The sequence below is a fragment of the Artibeus jamaicensis genome, unplaced genomic scaffold (assembly GCF_021234435.1).
Source record: "Artibeus jamaicensis isolate MK-2021 breed Jamaican fruit bat unplaced genomic scaffold, CSHL_Jam_final contig_311, whole genome shotgun sequence".
Lineage (NCBI taxonomy): Eukaryota > Metazoa > Chordata > Mammalia > Chiroptera > Phyllostomidae > Artibeus > Artibeus jamaicensis.
Window position 1 is genome coordinate 3,112,692 of NW_026521717.1, and position 17,203 is coordinate 3,129,894.

At 35.4% G+C, this 17,203-nt stretch overlaps 1 protein-coding gene across 2 annotated transcripts in view; it reads left to right on the forward strand.

The window, feature by feature from the left end:
- Positions 1 to 17,203, forward strand: part of TFEC (transcription factor EC) — a 140,562-nt gene that overhangs the window by 80,330 nt on the left and 43,029 nt on the right. For both annotated transcript variants that reach the window (XM_053662934.1, XM_037136209.2), the window contains exon 3: positions 10,376 to 10,462. In XM_053662934.1, coding sequence (XP_053518909.1) covers positions 10,376 to 10,462 — 87 coding nt within the window. The remainder of the gene's footprint in view (positions 1 to 10,375; positions 10,463 to 17,203) is intronic.

Sequence of the window (17,203 nt, forward strand, 5' to 3'; positions counted from 1 at the left end):
ATGGTGTGAACTTCTGTGATATAATACATGTGAGATTCAGTGGTTCAGTTTTCTTGATCTCCCCATCTCACTGGTCTTGGGCTGCCCTTTATGTTGGCTCTGAGTCTGTCTTTGGGTTTTGATTGTTTTGGGGTCTATTGTGGGTCCTTCCCACCAGTTTGTGAACTGATGGTCCTTCTATCCACTACCCAGTTTAATTTGTTGTGCTGGTGAGGGTGGGTTGTGTTGAAGCTAGTTCTTCTGTGTGTTCAGGGTTTTGAGGATTCTCTTTTGCTCTTGTTCAGTTTTTTTTTTTCCCCTGGGTAGTTTCTCCACTGTTTAGTTTTATTTCCAGATAGGTCTTGGGTTGAGGTTTGTTTAGTTTCCACTCTCCTTCACCTTCTTTTGTTGTTTTATGTTGGTGATTCCTTTGTTGTTGGGTTTCCTCTTCCAGTGTGGGTCATGGTGTTCAACGCTTCTACCTATTCTTTTTGTTGTTGTTGTTGTTGTTGTTGTTGTTGTTCATTTGGAGGGAAAGGGAAAATGGTTTATGACAGCAGGATAGTATTGTATGATATTTACAGTAGCAGCTGGAAGAGAAGGGATAGGAGATCCTTTAGGTATGCATAGTGATAACCATAATCTTCAACCTAATCAGCCACTTTTTAGAAAGGATGGAAATAAGATAAGGCTGTTGTTGGGGAGGGAAGGTTTGTGAGTTGGATCTAGAAAGCAGTGAGGTTGTGGGAGGTCAGATTCTGAGGTAAGGTGAGAAGAAAGGATGGTAAATAGGTGTAGTGTGAGAGAGAATAGAGTTAACCACTTCAGTATTATAGTTCAGGAAACAATGAAGTGGACTAGGATCTGGGGGGGAGGTGTTGTGTAGTATTTGTAATAGTATGTAACAGCTATTATTTACAATAATATTATAGCAACAATCATATGATAGAATCTATGAGATACCAAGATTAGGGGGTATTGGACCTTCAATAGTGTGCTAATGGAGCAAGGTGAATTAAAGGACAATAAATTAGCAATATACTATGAATGAGGGGACAGGGGAAACCTGTCAAGTGATACAATATATCCAGCCAAGGCAATGAAGACTATACAGAAAGAGGAAGAATACAAAGATACTATTAAAATAAAAGATGTAAGAATAATGAAAAATAATGAAAAATAATACAAATATGCAGTAACTTATAGGTTTTCTGCTATAGCAAAGTGAAATTTGTCTCTCTGTGTCTATTGTTGGGATGCCCCCTCTTTGGCTCCAACTCTGGTCTTTTTGTAGCTCCAAGTTTTTTGTCTCACTTGTGGGGGAGAGAAAAAAGGCAGCAGAAGGGAGGAAAAAGTGATGTTTGGAAAGAAAGAAAGAAGGAATAGAACAAGAAAGAAGGAAAGAAAGGGTTAAAGTATTGAAAGATAAAACAACAATAAAGTTAAAAAATAAAAGATTATTAAAAACAAACAAACAAAAAACCTCTTGTTGGTTTCCAGCTGGCCAAACTGGTTTGTCTGGTCTCACTGGCTGCAGCTGTCTTAGGGGCGATTGGTGTGGCTTTTCTCCCTTGTCTTAGGGGTGATTGGTGTGGCTTTTTTCCCTTCTCTGTGTACTCAGCTGGCTCACGAGTGCTATCCCAAGATCCAGACAGGCACCTTTCTGCAATGCTCCCCTGAGAGCAGTCTTTCCCCTGGAGTCCTTTTAGAGCAGTCTTTGCTTGGGAGTCACTGTCATGGGCTGGGGTTCAGGCATGTGCTCCAGGCCAGGCTTCCCTGTTCCTGCAGGCTTGGGCGCAAACCTTTCCCAGTACTACAGGGAATGCAAGGCGACTCTCTAATCTCCCAAGCTGACTACCACAGACTCCACAGATGATCAAGGCCCCTATGTTTGCCTCCTCCTGCCTGTTCCTCTCTCTGACACTCGAAGCAAACAGATCTCTCTTGGGCGTTTTCAAACTGCACCTGGCTGGGTAGGGACGAAACTGATGACCCAGCTCTTTCCCAAGGACCCTGCTGCTGGCCCTTGGTTTCCAAAGAGTTTGAGGCAGACCTGGTGTGGCCAGGCGGAGGCAGCAGCCTCAGCCTGAGGCCTCTGTGCTGTTCCCTTGGACCTTATTGAACTGTAGCCATCTCCTCACCATCTGGTGTTTCAGTGTCCATTACAATTTCTGGACTCCTATTTTCCTATATGCTGGGTCACTGTTGGCTATTTGCTGTGTTCCTCTGCAGATCCGCTAGGCTTTTCTCCCACGCGTAGGGGGAAGCAGAATCCTTTGTCCTACTCTGCTGCCATCTTCTCCTAAATTAATTTTAAATTAATTCAAAGTCAATGAAATATTTAAAATGTAATGCAATTAAGATTTATTTCATCAGTTACACTAGCCACATGTCAAGTCTCAGTAGCCGTATGTGGTTAGTTGCTGCTATATAAACAACAAAATATAGGACATTCCCATTATGGCAGAAATTTTTGTAGGATAGCACTGCCCTACAGATTTCTACAATGTAGGTTTCTTGCCTACTTTTTGACTTTGAAACCTCAGTTGCCTTTGTTCACTCCACTCCATTCCCATTCTCAAATAGTCTGAGCTTGTTCCTACTTTAGGGTCTTTGTATTTTTTTAAAATTTATTTCCAAAGGCTATTCTTCCTCATGTTATTCATGCCTGTGTTCAAATATCAGTAAATCCTTCTGTGACAATCTTCTAAAACAACATTTCTTCCCATTAAACTACATTGACTTCCTTCTTTGTTTTCAAACTACTTTTTGCTATTAACTGCTTATTTTCTGTTTCCTCAAAAGAGTTTGAACTCCATAAGAACAGAGACTTTGTGTTGCTTGTTTTTATAGCTCCAGTATTTACAAGATCTTGAAATAAATATTGTTCAATAAATATTTGTTAAATTAACATATGAATAGTGTTCTATTTTTTGTCATATGACCTTTGAAAGTATCTTAGTAGATGTCTCTGAACATTTGATGCTCTAAATTCTCAGAAATTTTGTTTAGAAGATAACAAAATCATAAAATATTTTTGTATATCTCCCAGAGTTTATTCTTGATTGTTTCTGTACATCATGGAGATTAACAATATTACAGTTATATAAATCAGTATTTTCACACTCATTGTGTTTATATCATATTTTAAAATTTCACCAGAGAGAAGATAATGAGACAGAAGATAGCTAGTAAAGCTAAATAGAAATGAAGGGGGCTGGCAAGCATGGTATTTTAAAACAGCTTTGTAAATCTTCAGCTAAGTTATTTCTACAACTTAGAAATACATCATTTTTAGAAAGAGTTGAGAAAGGGAGTAGAATTTGTCATCAGCTGTGTTTTAAACTGCAATGTTTTTTTAAAAAGCGGTTCCTGGTTCATTGCTCTGATGGGCTTGTAGGAGTAATAGACATGATTTTAAAGAATAAGATCTTTATTTCCTCAATGGGTTAACTTTGTGAAGAACTGAGAATATTTGACAAATATTTTGATCCCTTCACAACTTGGGTCCCTATATTTGAGGTATATGTTATAGGAAACATGACTAAAATCACAGACTACCTATCACATGACAGTAAAGTATAAACCTTGAGACTTTAAGAAATAACTAACCACAAAATCAGATACATCTGTTTTTGTATTGCTTTCTGGAAGAACATAGGAAAAAGCAGTAAAAAAAAAATCTTTGCAGAAAATCAATAAATAAATCAGGACTATAAATCCAAATTTCCAGGATTTCAGTCCTGCTTCTGTCATTTATTAGCTCCATATTTTGAAACACATTATTAAACTTCCTTTTCTCTCAGTTTCTCATCTCACAATGGAGATAATGATAGTATCCAATTCATAGGGCTAATATGAAAGAGTAAATAAACTGATGTATGCAAAGTATATAGAACAGTGCCCAGTGCATCTTCAACACTATATAAATGTTTGTTACTGTTACAGTTTAAGGTATCTATGATTATTTTTGTTATTCTTTTCATTATTCTTGGTCATTTTGTAAAGTTCAATGTGTTTCTAGTTAGTTGTACTTGTATTTGACCACTTACATTTATATACCTGTAAGATGCAGTCAAAACATTTTTTCTTTTCTAATGATTTTATTACATTGACACTGGTTAGAAAAACTATACAGGTTTCAGGTGCACAATTCCACAACACATCATCTGTGCACTATATTCTGTGTTTACCACTCTAAATCAAATCTCCTTCCATTACCATTTATCATCTTTACACCCCCCTCCTAACCCCTCACCTAGCAGCACCACAGTTATCCATGTCCATGAGTTTTTTCTCCTCTTTTCTTTTTTGCTCAATCCCTCCACTCCCCCAACCCAGCCACCCAACTCCCCAACAGTTTTCAGCCTACTCTCTATCTACGAGTCTTTCTCTATTTTGCTCATTAGTTAATTTTGTTCATTAGATTTCACACATGAGTGAGATCATATGGTATTTGTCTTTATCTGACTGGCTTATTTCACTTACCATAATACTCTCTAGATACCTCCATGCTGTTGCAAAGGATAAAAATTTCTTCTTTTTGATAGCTGAGCAGAAGTTTATTGTGTAAATGTATCACGTTTTTTATCCATTCATCTACTGATAGGCACTTAGACTGCTTCCAAATCTTGGTTATTGTAAATAACTTTGCAATAAATATAGGATTGCATATATCCTTTTGAATTAGTTTCAAGTTTCTTTAGATAAATTCCCCAGCAGTGAAATCACTGGGACATAAAGCAGTTCAATTTTAATTTTTGAGGTAACTCCTACTGCTTTCCACAGTGGCTGCAGCAATTTTGCATTCCTACCAACAGTGCATGAGAGTTCCCTTTTCTCTATATCTTCATCAACACTTACTGTTTGTTGATTCAGTGATGGTAGTCATTCTGACAGGTATAAGGTGATACTTTATTGTGGTTATAATTTGTAATCTGTAATTTGTAAATTTTCTTTGACAATTAGTGACATTTAACATGTTTTTATATGCCTATTGGCTATCTGTGTGTCCTCTCTGGGAAGTGTCTGTTCCGGCCCTTTGCACATATTTTAATTGAATTATTATTTTGGTGTTGAATTTTGTAAGTTTTTTAGTTAACTTTGGATATTAACCTCCTGTCAGAAGTATTGACAAATATGTTCTCAAATATCTGTCTTTTCATTTTGTTGATGGTTTTTTGTTTTGTTTGTTTGTTTGTTTGTTTTTATTGCTGTGCAAAAGCTTTTAGTTGATGTGGTCCCATTTGTTTATTTTTTCTTTAGTTTTTCTAGTCTGAAGTGGTATATCAGAAAAAATATTGCTATGAGATATATTCTAGATTTTACTGCCTATGTTTTCTTTTAGAAGTTTTATTGTTTCAAGTCTAACATGTAAGTCTTTAATTCATTTTGAGTTTTTCTTCTGTATGGTTAAGAAGGTGGTCTAGTTTCACTTTTTGCATGTTTCTGTCCAATTTTCCAAACATGACTTATTGAACAAACTGTCTTTACCCCATTGTTTGTTATTATCTCCTTTGTCAAATATTAATTGACCATAAGGTTGTGGGTTTATTTATGGGCTCTCTAATTTGTTCCATTCATCTGTATGTCTATTTTTATGCCAAATATCATGCTGTTTTGGTTACTATGATCTTATAGTATAGTTTCACATCAGGTAGCATAATTTCTCCAATTCTTCTTCCTTAACATTGGTATGACTATTCAAGCTCTTTTAGGTGTTCCACATACATTTTTGGAATATTTGTAGTCATTTTGCAAAATGCACCATTAGTGTCTTGATTGATATTGTACTGAATCTATAGATTCAGTACTTTGGGCAGTATGGACATTTTAATGATGTAATTTCTTCCTATCCATGAACATAGTATATGCTTCCACTCACTTTATCTTCTTCAGTTTGTCTCTTCAGTGTCTTATAATTTTCTGAGTACAGGTATTTTACATCCTTGGTTAAATTTATTTCTAGGTATTTATTACATTTGAAGCAATTGTGAATGGGATTGTTTTCTTAGTTTCCCTTTCAGAAAATTCATTATTAATGTTTAAAAATGCAACTTATTTCTGGATATTTATTTTGTATCCTGCTACTTTAATAAATTCAGTTCTAGTAAGCTTTTGGTAGAGTCTTTAGGGTTCACTATATACAGTATCACATCACCTGCAAATAGTGACAGTTTTACTTCTTCCTTTCCAATTTGGATGCCTTTTATTTCTTCTTCTTGTCTGATTGCTGTGGCTAGGGCTTTAACTACTATGTTGAATAAGAAGGCAAAATCAGACAAACCTGTCTTGTCCCCAATCTTAAGGGGAACACTTGCAGTTTTTGCCCATTGAGTATGATATTGGCTGTGAGTTTGTCATATATGACCTTTATTACATTGAAGTTTGTTCTATCTATTCCCACTTTGCTGAGTGTTTTTTTTAGTCATAGATGGGTGCTGTATTTTATCAAATACTTTATCTTCATCTGATAATGTGCTTATGTGCTTTTATACAACATTTTATGTGACATAACACATTTATTGTTTTGTAGATATTATACCAACATTGCACCCTGGAATAAATTCCACTTGATTGTAGTGTATGATTTTTTTGATTTATTGCTGTTTTTGGTTCCTAATATTTGTTGAAGATTTTAGCATCTATGTTCATCAGGGATATCAGACTGTAATTTTTTTCTTTATAGTTTCTTTATCTGCTTTTGAGATTCAGATAATGCTGGCTTCGTATAATGAGCTTAGGAGTCTTACCTGATCTTGAATTTTTTGGAATTCAAGAATAAGTGTTAGTTTGTCTTTGAATGTTTGGTAAAATTTACATGTATATTCATTCAGTCCAGGACTTTTGGTTTGTTAGCAGTGTTTTGATTACTACTTCAACTTCACTAGTTTCAGTCTGTCTATTCAGATTCTCTGATTCTTTCTGATTCAGTTTTGGAAGATTGTGTGTTGCTAGAAATTTATTCATTTTTTTTTTACAGGTTGCCCATTTTGTTGGAATGTTGTTCATTATATTTTCTTACAATTTTTGTATTTTGTTGATATCATTTGTTATTTCTGTTTCATTTCTTATTTTATTTATTTGGGTCCTCTTTTTTAATTTAAATTTTATTGAATTTATTGTGATTACATTATATAAAAATTATGTAGGTTTAAAGTGTACACTTCTGTAGTACATCATCTGTATATTGTATTGTGTGTTCACCACCTCAAGAGGTGTCTCTTTCTACCACTATTTATCCCTCATTTACACTCTTCTGATCCTACCATTTTATTATTTTTTTCTGATTATGACCATACTGGTGTTTGTTTGAGTGTTGTTTTTTTCTGCTCAATCCCTTTACCAATTGGCCATCAGTAGATGTGTGGATAAAAGATATCACCAGTATATTTACACAATAGAATACTACTCAGCCATAAAAAAAGAAGAAAATCTTGCCTTTTGCAACAGCATGGATGGACCTGGACACTATTATGCTAGTTAAATAAGCCAGCCAGAAAAATAAAAATACCGTATGGTTTCACATATATGTGGAATCTAATGAACAAAAACTCTCTCTTTTTTTCTTGAAGAGTCTGGTTAAAAGTTTATCAATCTTGATTATCTTTTCAAAGAACTAGCTCTTGTTTTTCAAATATGGCCATACCACCTTGAATGTACCTGATCTGATCTGATATCAAAGTTAAGTAGAATCAGGCCTGGTTAGTACTTAGATTTCAATTGAAATATTTGAAAAGTTCTCTTCCTACAATTTAAGGATATGGGTTATGGCTTGAGTTACTTCATGAAAAACACTGTATTTATGGTGATAGTGATTTCCAAGAGACTAGCCCAGGATCATTTGCCCAACCATTATCTGCCAGTAGGTAGAAATAAATGCAAGAAAAAGCAACACAAATCAAAGTGTTTGAAGATTACATCATTTTATTTTTTAACTTTTTAATTTTAATTGTTGTTCAAGTACAGTTTTCTGTCTTTTACTCCCATCCCATCCCACCCCCAACAGTGCTCCCCACCAACCTCCCATTTGCACCCATCCTAGTTTTTGTCTATGTGTCTTTTATACTTGTTCCTGTAAACCCTTGCCCTTTTCCCCTGAAAATCCCTCCCTTCTCCACTCTGGACACTGTCAGCCTGTTCTCTATTTCAGTGTCTTGGGTTATATATTGCTTGCTTATTTGTTTTGTTATTTAGGTTCCTGTTAAATATGAGTTCATATGGTATTTGTCTTTCAACACCTGGCTTATTTTGCTTAGCATAATGCTTTCCAGTTCCACACATGTTGTTGCAAAGGGTAGGAGCTCCTTCTTTCTTTCTGCTGCATAGAATTCAGTTGTGTAAATATACCATAGTTTTTTGATCCATTCATTTACTGATGGGCACCTAGGTTGCTTCTAGCACTTGGCTATTGTAAATTGTACTGCTATGGACATGGGGTTGCATAGGTTCTTTTAGATTAGTGTTTCAGGGTTCTTAGGATATAATCCTAGCAGTGGAATTGCTGGGTCAAAAGGCAGACCCATTTTTAGTTTTCTTTAAAAATTTCCTACTGTTTTCCATAGTGGTTGTACCAGTTTGCAATCCCACCAAGAGTGCACTAGGGTCCCCTTTTCTCCACAACATCTCCAACACTTGTTGTTTGTTGCTTTGTTTATGATGGCCATTCTAACCGGTGTGAAATGGTATCTTATTGTGGTTTTAATTTGCAGCTCTCTGATAGCTAGCAATACCGAGCATCTATCTTTTCATGTTTCTGGATCCTCTGTATGTCCTTCTTGGAGAAATATTTGTTCAAGTCCTTTTCCCATTTTCTAATTGTGTTGCTTGTCTTCTTAGAGTGGAGTCACGTAAATTCTTTACATATTTTGGAGATTAAACCCTTGTCTGAAATATCATTAGCAAATATGTTTTCCCATATGGTTGATTCTTTTTATTTTAATACTGTTTTCCTTAGCTGTGCAAAAGCTTTTAATTTTGATGAGATCCCATTTGTTTATTCTTTCCTTTATGTCCCTTGTTCTAGGGGACATATCAGTAAAAATGTTACTGGGTGAAATATCTGAGATTTTCCTGCCAATGTTCTCCTCTAGGACTTTAATTGTGTCATTGCTTATATTTAAGTCTTTTAACCATCTTGAATTAATTTTGGTGTATGGCGTAAGTTGGTGTTTGAGTTTCATTTTTTTTTTGCACATAGCTGTCCAGTGCTCCCAACACCATTTGTTAAAGAGGCTATTTTTGCTACATTTTATGCTGCTGCCACTTTGTCAAATAATAATTGACTGTAGAGACTTGGTGTATTTCTGGGCTCTCTATTCTGTTCCATTTGTTTATGTGTGTGTTCTTAATGCCAGTACTAGGCTGTTTTGATTACAGTGGCCTTGTAATACAGTTTGATATCAGGTATTGTGATCCTTCTTACTTTGTTCTTATTTCTCAAAATTGCAGCTGCTATTCGGGGTCATTTATAGTTGTATATAAATTTTTGAAGCATTTATTCTGTGGCTGTGCAATATGCCATTGGTCCTTTAATAGGTATTGCATTGAATCTGTAAATTGCTTTGGGTGGTATGGACATTTTGATGGTGTTAATTCTTCTGATCCATGAACACCATATATGTTTCCATTTGTTTGTGTCTTCCCTGATTTCTTTCATCAGTGTTGTGTAGTTTTGTGCATACAGGTCTTTTACCTCCTTAGTTAGGTTTATTCCTAGGTATTTTATTTTTCTTGTTGCTATATCAAATGGGATTTTTTTATTTCTGTTTCTGATATTTCATTGTTGGTGTACAAAAATGCCTTTGATTTCTGAGTATTGGCTTTGTATCCTGCTATTTTGCTGAATTCATTTATTAGTTTGAGCAGGGTTTTTTTGGTGGAGTCTATAGGATTTTCTATGTACACTATCATGGCATCTGCAAGCAATGACAGTTTTGTTTCCTCCTTTCCAATTTGGATGCCTTTTATTTTCTTTTCTTGTATAATCACTCTGGCTAAGACTTCCAATACTATATTGAATAGAGGTGGTGAAAGTGGACAACCTTGTCTTGTTCCTGATCTTAGTAGAAAAGCTTTTAGTTTTTGCCCATTGAGTATGATGTTGGCTGTAGTTCTCTCATATGTGGCTTTTATTATATTGAGGAACACTCCCTCTATTCCCACTTTGCTCAGTGTTTTTATCATAAATGGGTGCTGTACCTTATCAAATGCTTTTTCCACATCTATTGATAAGATGACATCATTTTTAGTTCTGAAATATTTTAGGTTTTTGTATACATAGAACTTTGAAATTTAAAAAAATTTAATAGTTACTAAAATGTTTGTCTTTAAATTCAGGATGAAGCATAACTTTTATCATTATACCCATTATTCTAAATGTACTGTATTTTGCTAGATGGAAGATGCTGTTGAGGATATAAGCAGTATGGAATCAAGTTTTAAAGAGGAAGAAACAGACTCTCTTCTGCTAATGCAAAGAAAAGTAAGTATTTCTAGACCTGAGGTCAATGTGATTTAAATAAATAATAGTTCTGATTACAAAAAAATGTCTTAGTATATAGTAAAATCATTTCCCTAAGATCTTTTAAATTCAATTTATTGGAAAAAATAAAATGCTTTTATTCTTTTGTTGATTACAATTGCCAAAGGATAATTTAAGTATCAGGAAAGAAGAATGAACATTATTTAAACTGCACCCTGAAATGCTACGACCCTTTCTGCATAATAGAATAGTTAATGAAATACTACTCCAATAATCATGTATAAAATTACCCAAATTAATATATGTAAATATGATTAAACTAAATATGTGCAGTTAGAATTTAAATAACACACTTGACTACTATGTTCTCCATATAATAATGAAAAGAAATACAAACTTGTGATTTGGAGGAATAAATAGGAAGGACACAGGGACGAGAACTAAAGGGGGTGGAAATGGGAGGGAGGTGGGGAGCAAGGGGCAGGGGAAGCTGGGATGGGAAAAATAGACAAAAAACTGTACTTGAAAAATAACTAAATAAAATTAATTAAAAAATAAAAAAAATAAAGTGTAACCCACAACCCAATAAAAAAAATAAAGGAAAACTATGAATGCAAAAAAAATAAATAAAGTATATTTTATTGATTATGCTATAAAAAAAGAAATACAAACTTGTATTTATGTTTTCAAAATAAAATATCAAATAAAGAAGCTTCAGATTGTAAGAATAAATTTATTTTTTTTTAATTTTTTATTGATTATGCTGTTACAGTTGTTCTATTCCCCCCCTTCATTCCCCTCCACCCTACCCCCCATCCCCACCATTATTACCCCCCCTTTAGTTTATGACCATGTGTCTCAAGATCTTTAGATTCTATATTTCCCATGCTATTCTTGCCCCCCGTCTAATTTCTATCTACTGTCTATGCTTCTTATTTTTTGTACCTTCTCCCCCCTTCTCCTCCTCCCACTCCCCTGTTGCTAACCCTCCTTGAGATCTTCATTTCTATGTTTCCACTCCTGATCTAGCTGTCCTTTTAGTTTGCTTTCATTTCAGGTGTGGTTGTTAATAACTGTGAATTTGTTGTCCTTTCACTGTTCATGTTTCTTTAACTTCTTTTTATTAGATAAGTCTCTTTAACATTTCATATAATAAGGGCTTGGTGATGATGAACTCCTTGAATTTGATCTTATCTGAGAAGCACTTTATCTGTCCTTCCATTCTAAATGAAAGTTTTGCTGGATAGATCAATCTTGGTTGTAGGTCTTTGGATTTCATGACTTGGAATACCTCTTTCCAGCCCCTTCTTGCCTGTAAGGTCTCTTTTGAGAAATCTGCTGACAGTCTGATGGGGACTCCTTTGTAGGTGACTGTCCCCTTATCTCTTGCTGCTTCTAGGATTCTCTCCTTCATTTTAATCTTGGCTAATATAATTATGATGTGCCTTGGTGTGTTTCTTCTTGAGTCCAACTTCTTTGGGACTCTCTGAGCTTCCTGGATTTCTTGGAAGTCTATTGCCTTTGCCTTTAAGTGTGAGGAACGGAGCCTTGGACTCCCAGGTCGCTGGGTTGTGATGCTGTATGTGGGGGCATGGTCAGAGCGGGGAAATGGTGGCACCCTTTGCTGTTTCGTGCTGCTGGGTGAGGAGCAGAACCTTAGGTGGTTCACCAGGGCCGGGCCACTCAGAGTCGCTGGGTTATGATGCTGTATGTGGAGGTGGGGTCAGAGCAGAGAAATGGCGGCGCCCTCCCTGCCACTTGCAGCAGGACCGGCTGGGTCCTGGTCCAATCGCCCACTCCCTCACTGGTCTATCTGCGCACAAATGCACAACCACAGTCCACCACAGCCCTGCTCCCTCGCTGTTTCCCTGCAGTCGCTGCTTACTTGGTCGCTCACTCAGTAGCTCACTAGGTCCAACCCTGCACCTGAGTCTGTCTGACCGAGTTTTCCTGTGCAACCCCGCTTCACCAGCTGCTGGTTTCGCCCCTTACCGGTCAGACTGAAGAATTTGTTGTAAACAGACTTCCAGAAAGTTCAATTTTCTGTGTTCTGGCTGTGTTTTCTGTTGCTAATATTTAATTGTCTCTAAACTTGGTTGTGTGAGAAAGCACGGCATATCCACCTATGCCTCCATCTTGGCGGAAGTCAGATTGTAGAATAAATTTAAATTGATGGGCGGAATGGGCTGGGCTGGGAGAAATAGACAGAAAACTGTACTTGAAAAATAACTAAGTAAAAAATATATAATTCAATTTACAATAAATAAATCAATAAATTGCTTAGTAAATGGTGTTTTCTTCTGAATTTTTGAAACAGACAAGATAATGGATGAATATTAGAAAATATTTCTTGATGCAGAAAAAATTATTATATAATATTATTGAGGAAGCTAGGTAATATGGCTTTACCTGTCCTGTCTGTCTACCTATCATCTATCTATCTTTCTAATCTCTATAAACACTCATTTAATTATATGTCTAATCTTCTATAACATTTTCTGTGAGTGATTTAATCTTCAGATTTTCTGTTTGAAGCTCCGCACATAATCAAACATCCTCATAAGGTCATGACTGAGTTTTGCTTAATTTACCAGGACTAATAACTATTACATTCAGATGCTCTACACCTTGTAGAATAAAGAAAAAAGGATTGTTACCACAAAAGAAATATAACTTTACTCTGAGAGAATAACAAGAAGTTAAAGATGAACTGAAGAAAGAATGTTCCTTTAAGGTAATGGATGGACGTCTATGTTGAAACTAATACATATTCCTGGAATAACAGTCAATGAAGTGATAGTACCTTATTCCCTACTTTATTGCTGTTGCCTTTACATTGCTCATTTATCAACCACTAAAATTGTTATCTCTAAAGAGTGTGTAAGTTCTTCTCACACATTTTGAAAAGTTATATTTGGTTTATTTATGGCTTTCGATTTTGCAGAAAATATGAGAAAATATGAAACATTTTAATTGAAGTGTGACTTTAAACATTTTTTACTTAAAGAAAGTGAATACTGACATTATTGCATAGTGTGGATACCATTCATCAGTAAATCCCTGAACTGGAATATGTTAATGATGGATGTCTTAAATTTAAATCTAAAAATTTGGAGAAAGGGTCCCTTTTTTCTTTACTAATTCCCAAATAGACTATTTAAAGAGAAATATTTCTTTTCTTTTTTTTTCCAATATGCAGAACCTCTACTTTATAAAAAGTCACTAATACTAATTTTATCTGACAAAGATGAAATGAGGTTTAAAGCCTAGCTTTCTGAGTCTAATTTCACCGAATAAGGATTCTATTTTCTTAATTAGTATTTAACTCTGGGTTAGAGAAAATTATATATATTTCCTGCTAATTCTTTTCATTGGATGTAGTATTTCATTGAAATTATATTTTGAAAACTTTTCTTTGCCAATTATCTTGCTTTCCAGAGACTGCATAGAATAACAGTACAATTTGTTGCCAATGATTATTGGGGATTTGCTTTTGATATTCAGAATATAATTTTAATCCTTACTTGAGCATATATTTACTAATATTTTTAGAAAGAGAGGAAGGGAAAAAGAAAGAGCAGGGTTGGGGACTTCAATATGTGAGAGAAACATCCCTCAGTTGCCTCTCATATGAACCCTGAGTGCAGATTGAACCATATACCTAGGTAAGTGCTCTGACAGGGAATCAAACCCACAACCTTTTTGTGTATGGGATGATGCTCCAACAGACTGAGCCAACTGGCCAGGGCCAGATTGTTTAAAAGTTAGATAATACTGACCTATCTGTATTTATATAAAGAAATATCTACTGTTAACCAATCAGTAATTATTGATAATTTTTATTTATATATCAAACCAAACTGTTCAATTAACCAAATATTTATTTAATACTTATTATGTATAAAGCATAATACTTGCACCATAGAAAAGAAAAGTTGAGTGAGATACAATGGACATGTCAAGAGACCACATCATAGTGGGGTGGTGCAGTGAGGCACACCTGAGAAGCAGGGAAGGAAAGAGTATGAATCTCGGTGTTAAATCCAGGTTCTAATTTAGACATTGTACAAGACACATAACCTCTCTTTGCTTCTTTCTTTCATATTATAAGAACAATTAAAATAATTATCTCCAAATTCATTATATATCAAATCTTAGTAGATTACATGTGTATATTTTAAATGTTGGTCAGATAGTTGCTCTTCAGTTTAAGTGAAGAAGAAACCATTACCAAAATGAATTTTTTTGAGAAATGCTTTTATGAAAAGATGATGTTTGAAATATAGTTATGAAGATGGTTAAGATTTTAAGGGTAGATATAAAGATAGATAAGACCAGAGATAGGAAACCATGAAGAATTATTTTAGTTCATGTAGATAAATATAAAACCTGCTAGGTTCAGAGGAATGCTTTGAATTTCATATTAGTCAGGGAACTATTGATTGGAGATGGCAGAATCTGGTTCTATGGGGCTTAGGCATGAAAGGAATTACCTAAAAATACGAGGTCTGTACAGAAAAAGTCCAGCTATTGTTAATATAATGAAAATGGTTTGCATGACATCAATGTAAACTGGCAGCCAAGGAGAGTGGACTGGAATGTGCATGCATAAACAATGACGCCTTCACTGTACTAGTCAATGGAGGTGGTGATGTCTGTTGAGTGAGCGTGTGTACTGTGTGGCCATCTCATTTAAAATGACTGAGTGAGGAGATCAATGAATCTGCATCAAATTTTGTGTTAAGCATGAACATTCCTCCACAGAAACTATTCTGATGATTTAGAAAGCCACAGCTATGAGCAAAGTCATGATTGGCAGCTTCATTATGACAATGCGCCTGCTCATACATCATATCTCGTGCAGGGTTTTTGGTGAAACATTAAATCACCCAGGTGACTCAGCCTACCTTCAGCCCATATTTGGCATCCTGTGACATCTGGCTTTTTCCAAAACTAAAATCACCTTTGAAAGGGGTATGATTTCAGACCATTGATGATATTCAGAAAAATACAGTGGGGCAGCTGAAGGTGATTGGGAGAACTGGGTGAGGCCCCAAGGTACCAACTTTGGTAGGGACTGATACATCATTGTTCTATGTGCAATATTTTTTGTTTCTTGTATCTTCAATAAATATCTCTGTTTTTCAAATTACATGGCTGGATACCTTCTGGACAGACCTTATGTATGAGAACAAGAGGGAAATGAGATCATACAACCAGACTCAGATCATTTTTTCCTTAAGGTTGCAGCTGTGGGCAACTGATATTTGGCAACTTCATCATGACAATATGCCCATTCATGCCTCACATCTCATGGAGAGTTTTTTAGTGAAACATCAAATCACCCAGGTGTCTCAGCCCCACTACAAACCAGATTTGCTGTGCTATGATTTCTGGCTTTTCTCAACTAAAGTTACTTTTGAAGGGGGTCTTATGTACAATGTTTCTTGTATCTTCTATCTTTTTCAATAAATATCTCTATTTTTTCACATCACTCTTTACATGGCTAGATACCTTCTGGATAGGCCTTGTATGTATGTGGGCATTCCTCCATAACTTTGCCTTTGCTTTCTTCTATGCTGTCTTTATTCCCAGCCATTGAGTAGACACTATCATAGCCTATCCTTAGCTATGGACACAGTTTGTCCTTCCAACCATTTTTCTTTTTTTTAATGTATTTTTATGTTATTTTTAAATCATTGGTCAAGTACAGTTGTCTTCATTTTTACCCCACCCATCCCCACCTCTTACCCTTGAACCTACCCCCTTTGGCTTTTTCCATGTGCCATTTGTACATGTTCCTTGATGGACCTTCCCCTATTTTCTGTCATTATCTCTCTTCCTCATCCCCTCTGGTTACTGTCAGTTTGTTCTTTATTTCAATGTCTCTGATTATATTTTGCTTGCTTGCTTGTTTTGTTGATTAGATTCCACTTATAGGTGAGATGATATGGTATTTGTACTTTGCTTCCTGGCTTATTTTACTCAGCATAATGCTCTCTAGTTCCATCCATGCTGTCCTGAAGGGTAGGAGCTCTTTATTTTTTTTCTGCTGTGTACCATTCCACTGTGTAAATATACCATCTTTTTTTTTGCCTACTATTAAATAAGTAGATAAAAAGACTATGGTACATTTTTTTCAGACACCCACTCCTTCACAAAGGATATATAGTGTTTGATTAACAACGTAAGCTAATTCCGGTGGCTCCATTTCTTTTGCCAGATATTATTTTAAGAATGGGCTTGTGCTGTAACTCTGGTATTTTGAGCAGGCTACTGGGCCTTCTGGGAAGTTCTTTTCAGTCCTTAAACAAGACCCAAGAGAGTGAAGGATTTTTTGCCTCTTTATGGTGTTGTAGGATAATAGAACTTAGCTACTTATTGCTCAGAAGGTAAATTGAGGAAAAATATAAACAAATTGTGAAGAAATGTGAAAAATGCAAAGAAATACTTGTGTGTCCCCAGAGAATTTTTTTTTACGTATGGATTTTCTATTATGTAAGATTTTTTTCTTTATTTTATGAGCTAATTGTGTCAGAATTTTCTGTTTATCACAACTAATGGATACATTCAGCTAGGCTTGGCAACCAAAGAGAAGTAGAATTCCACCACCCACCCCCATAGTTCTAGTTAAATACGTTGGATAATTCCTATTGGAGCAACTTTATAAATTATATATACCTAGTCCAACTTCTCTGGTCTTAGGCCCACCCTAGAGCTGTGGATTGAGCAGCCCCATAT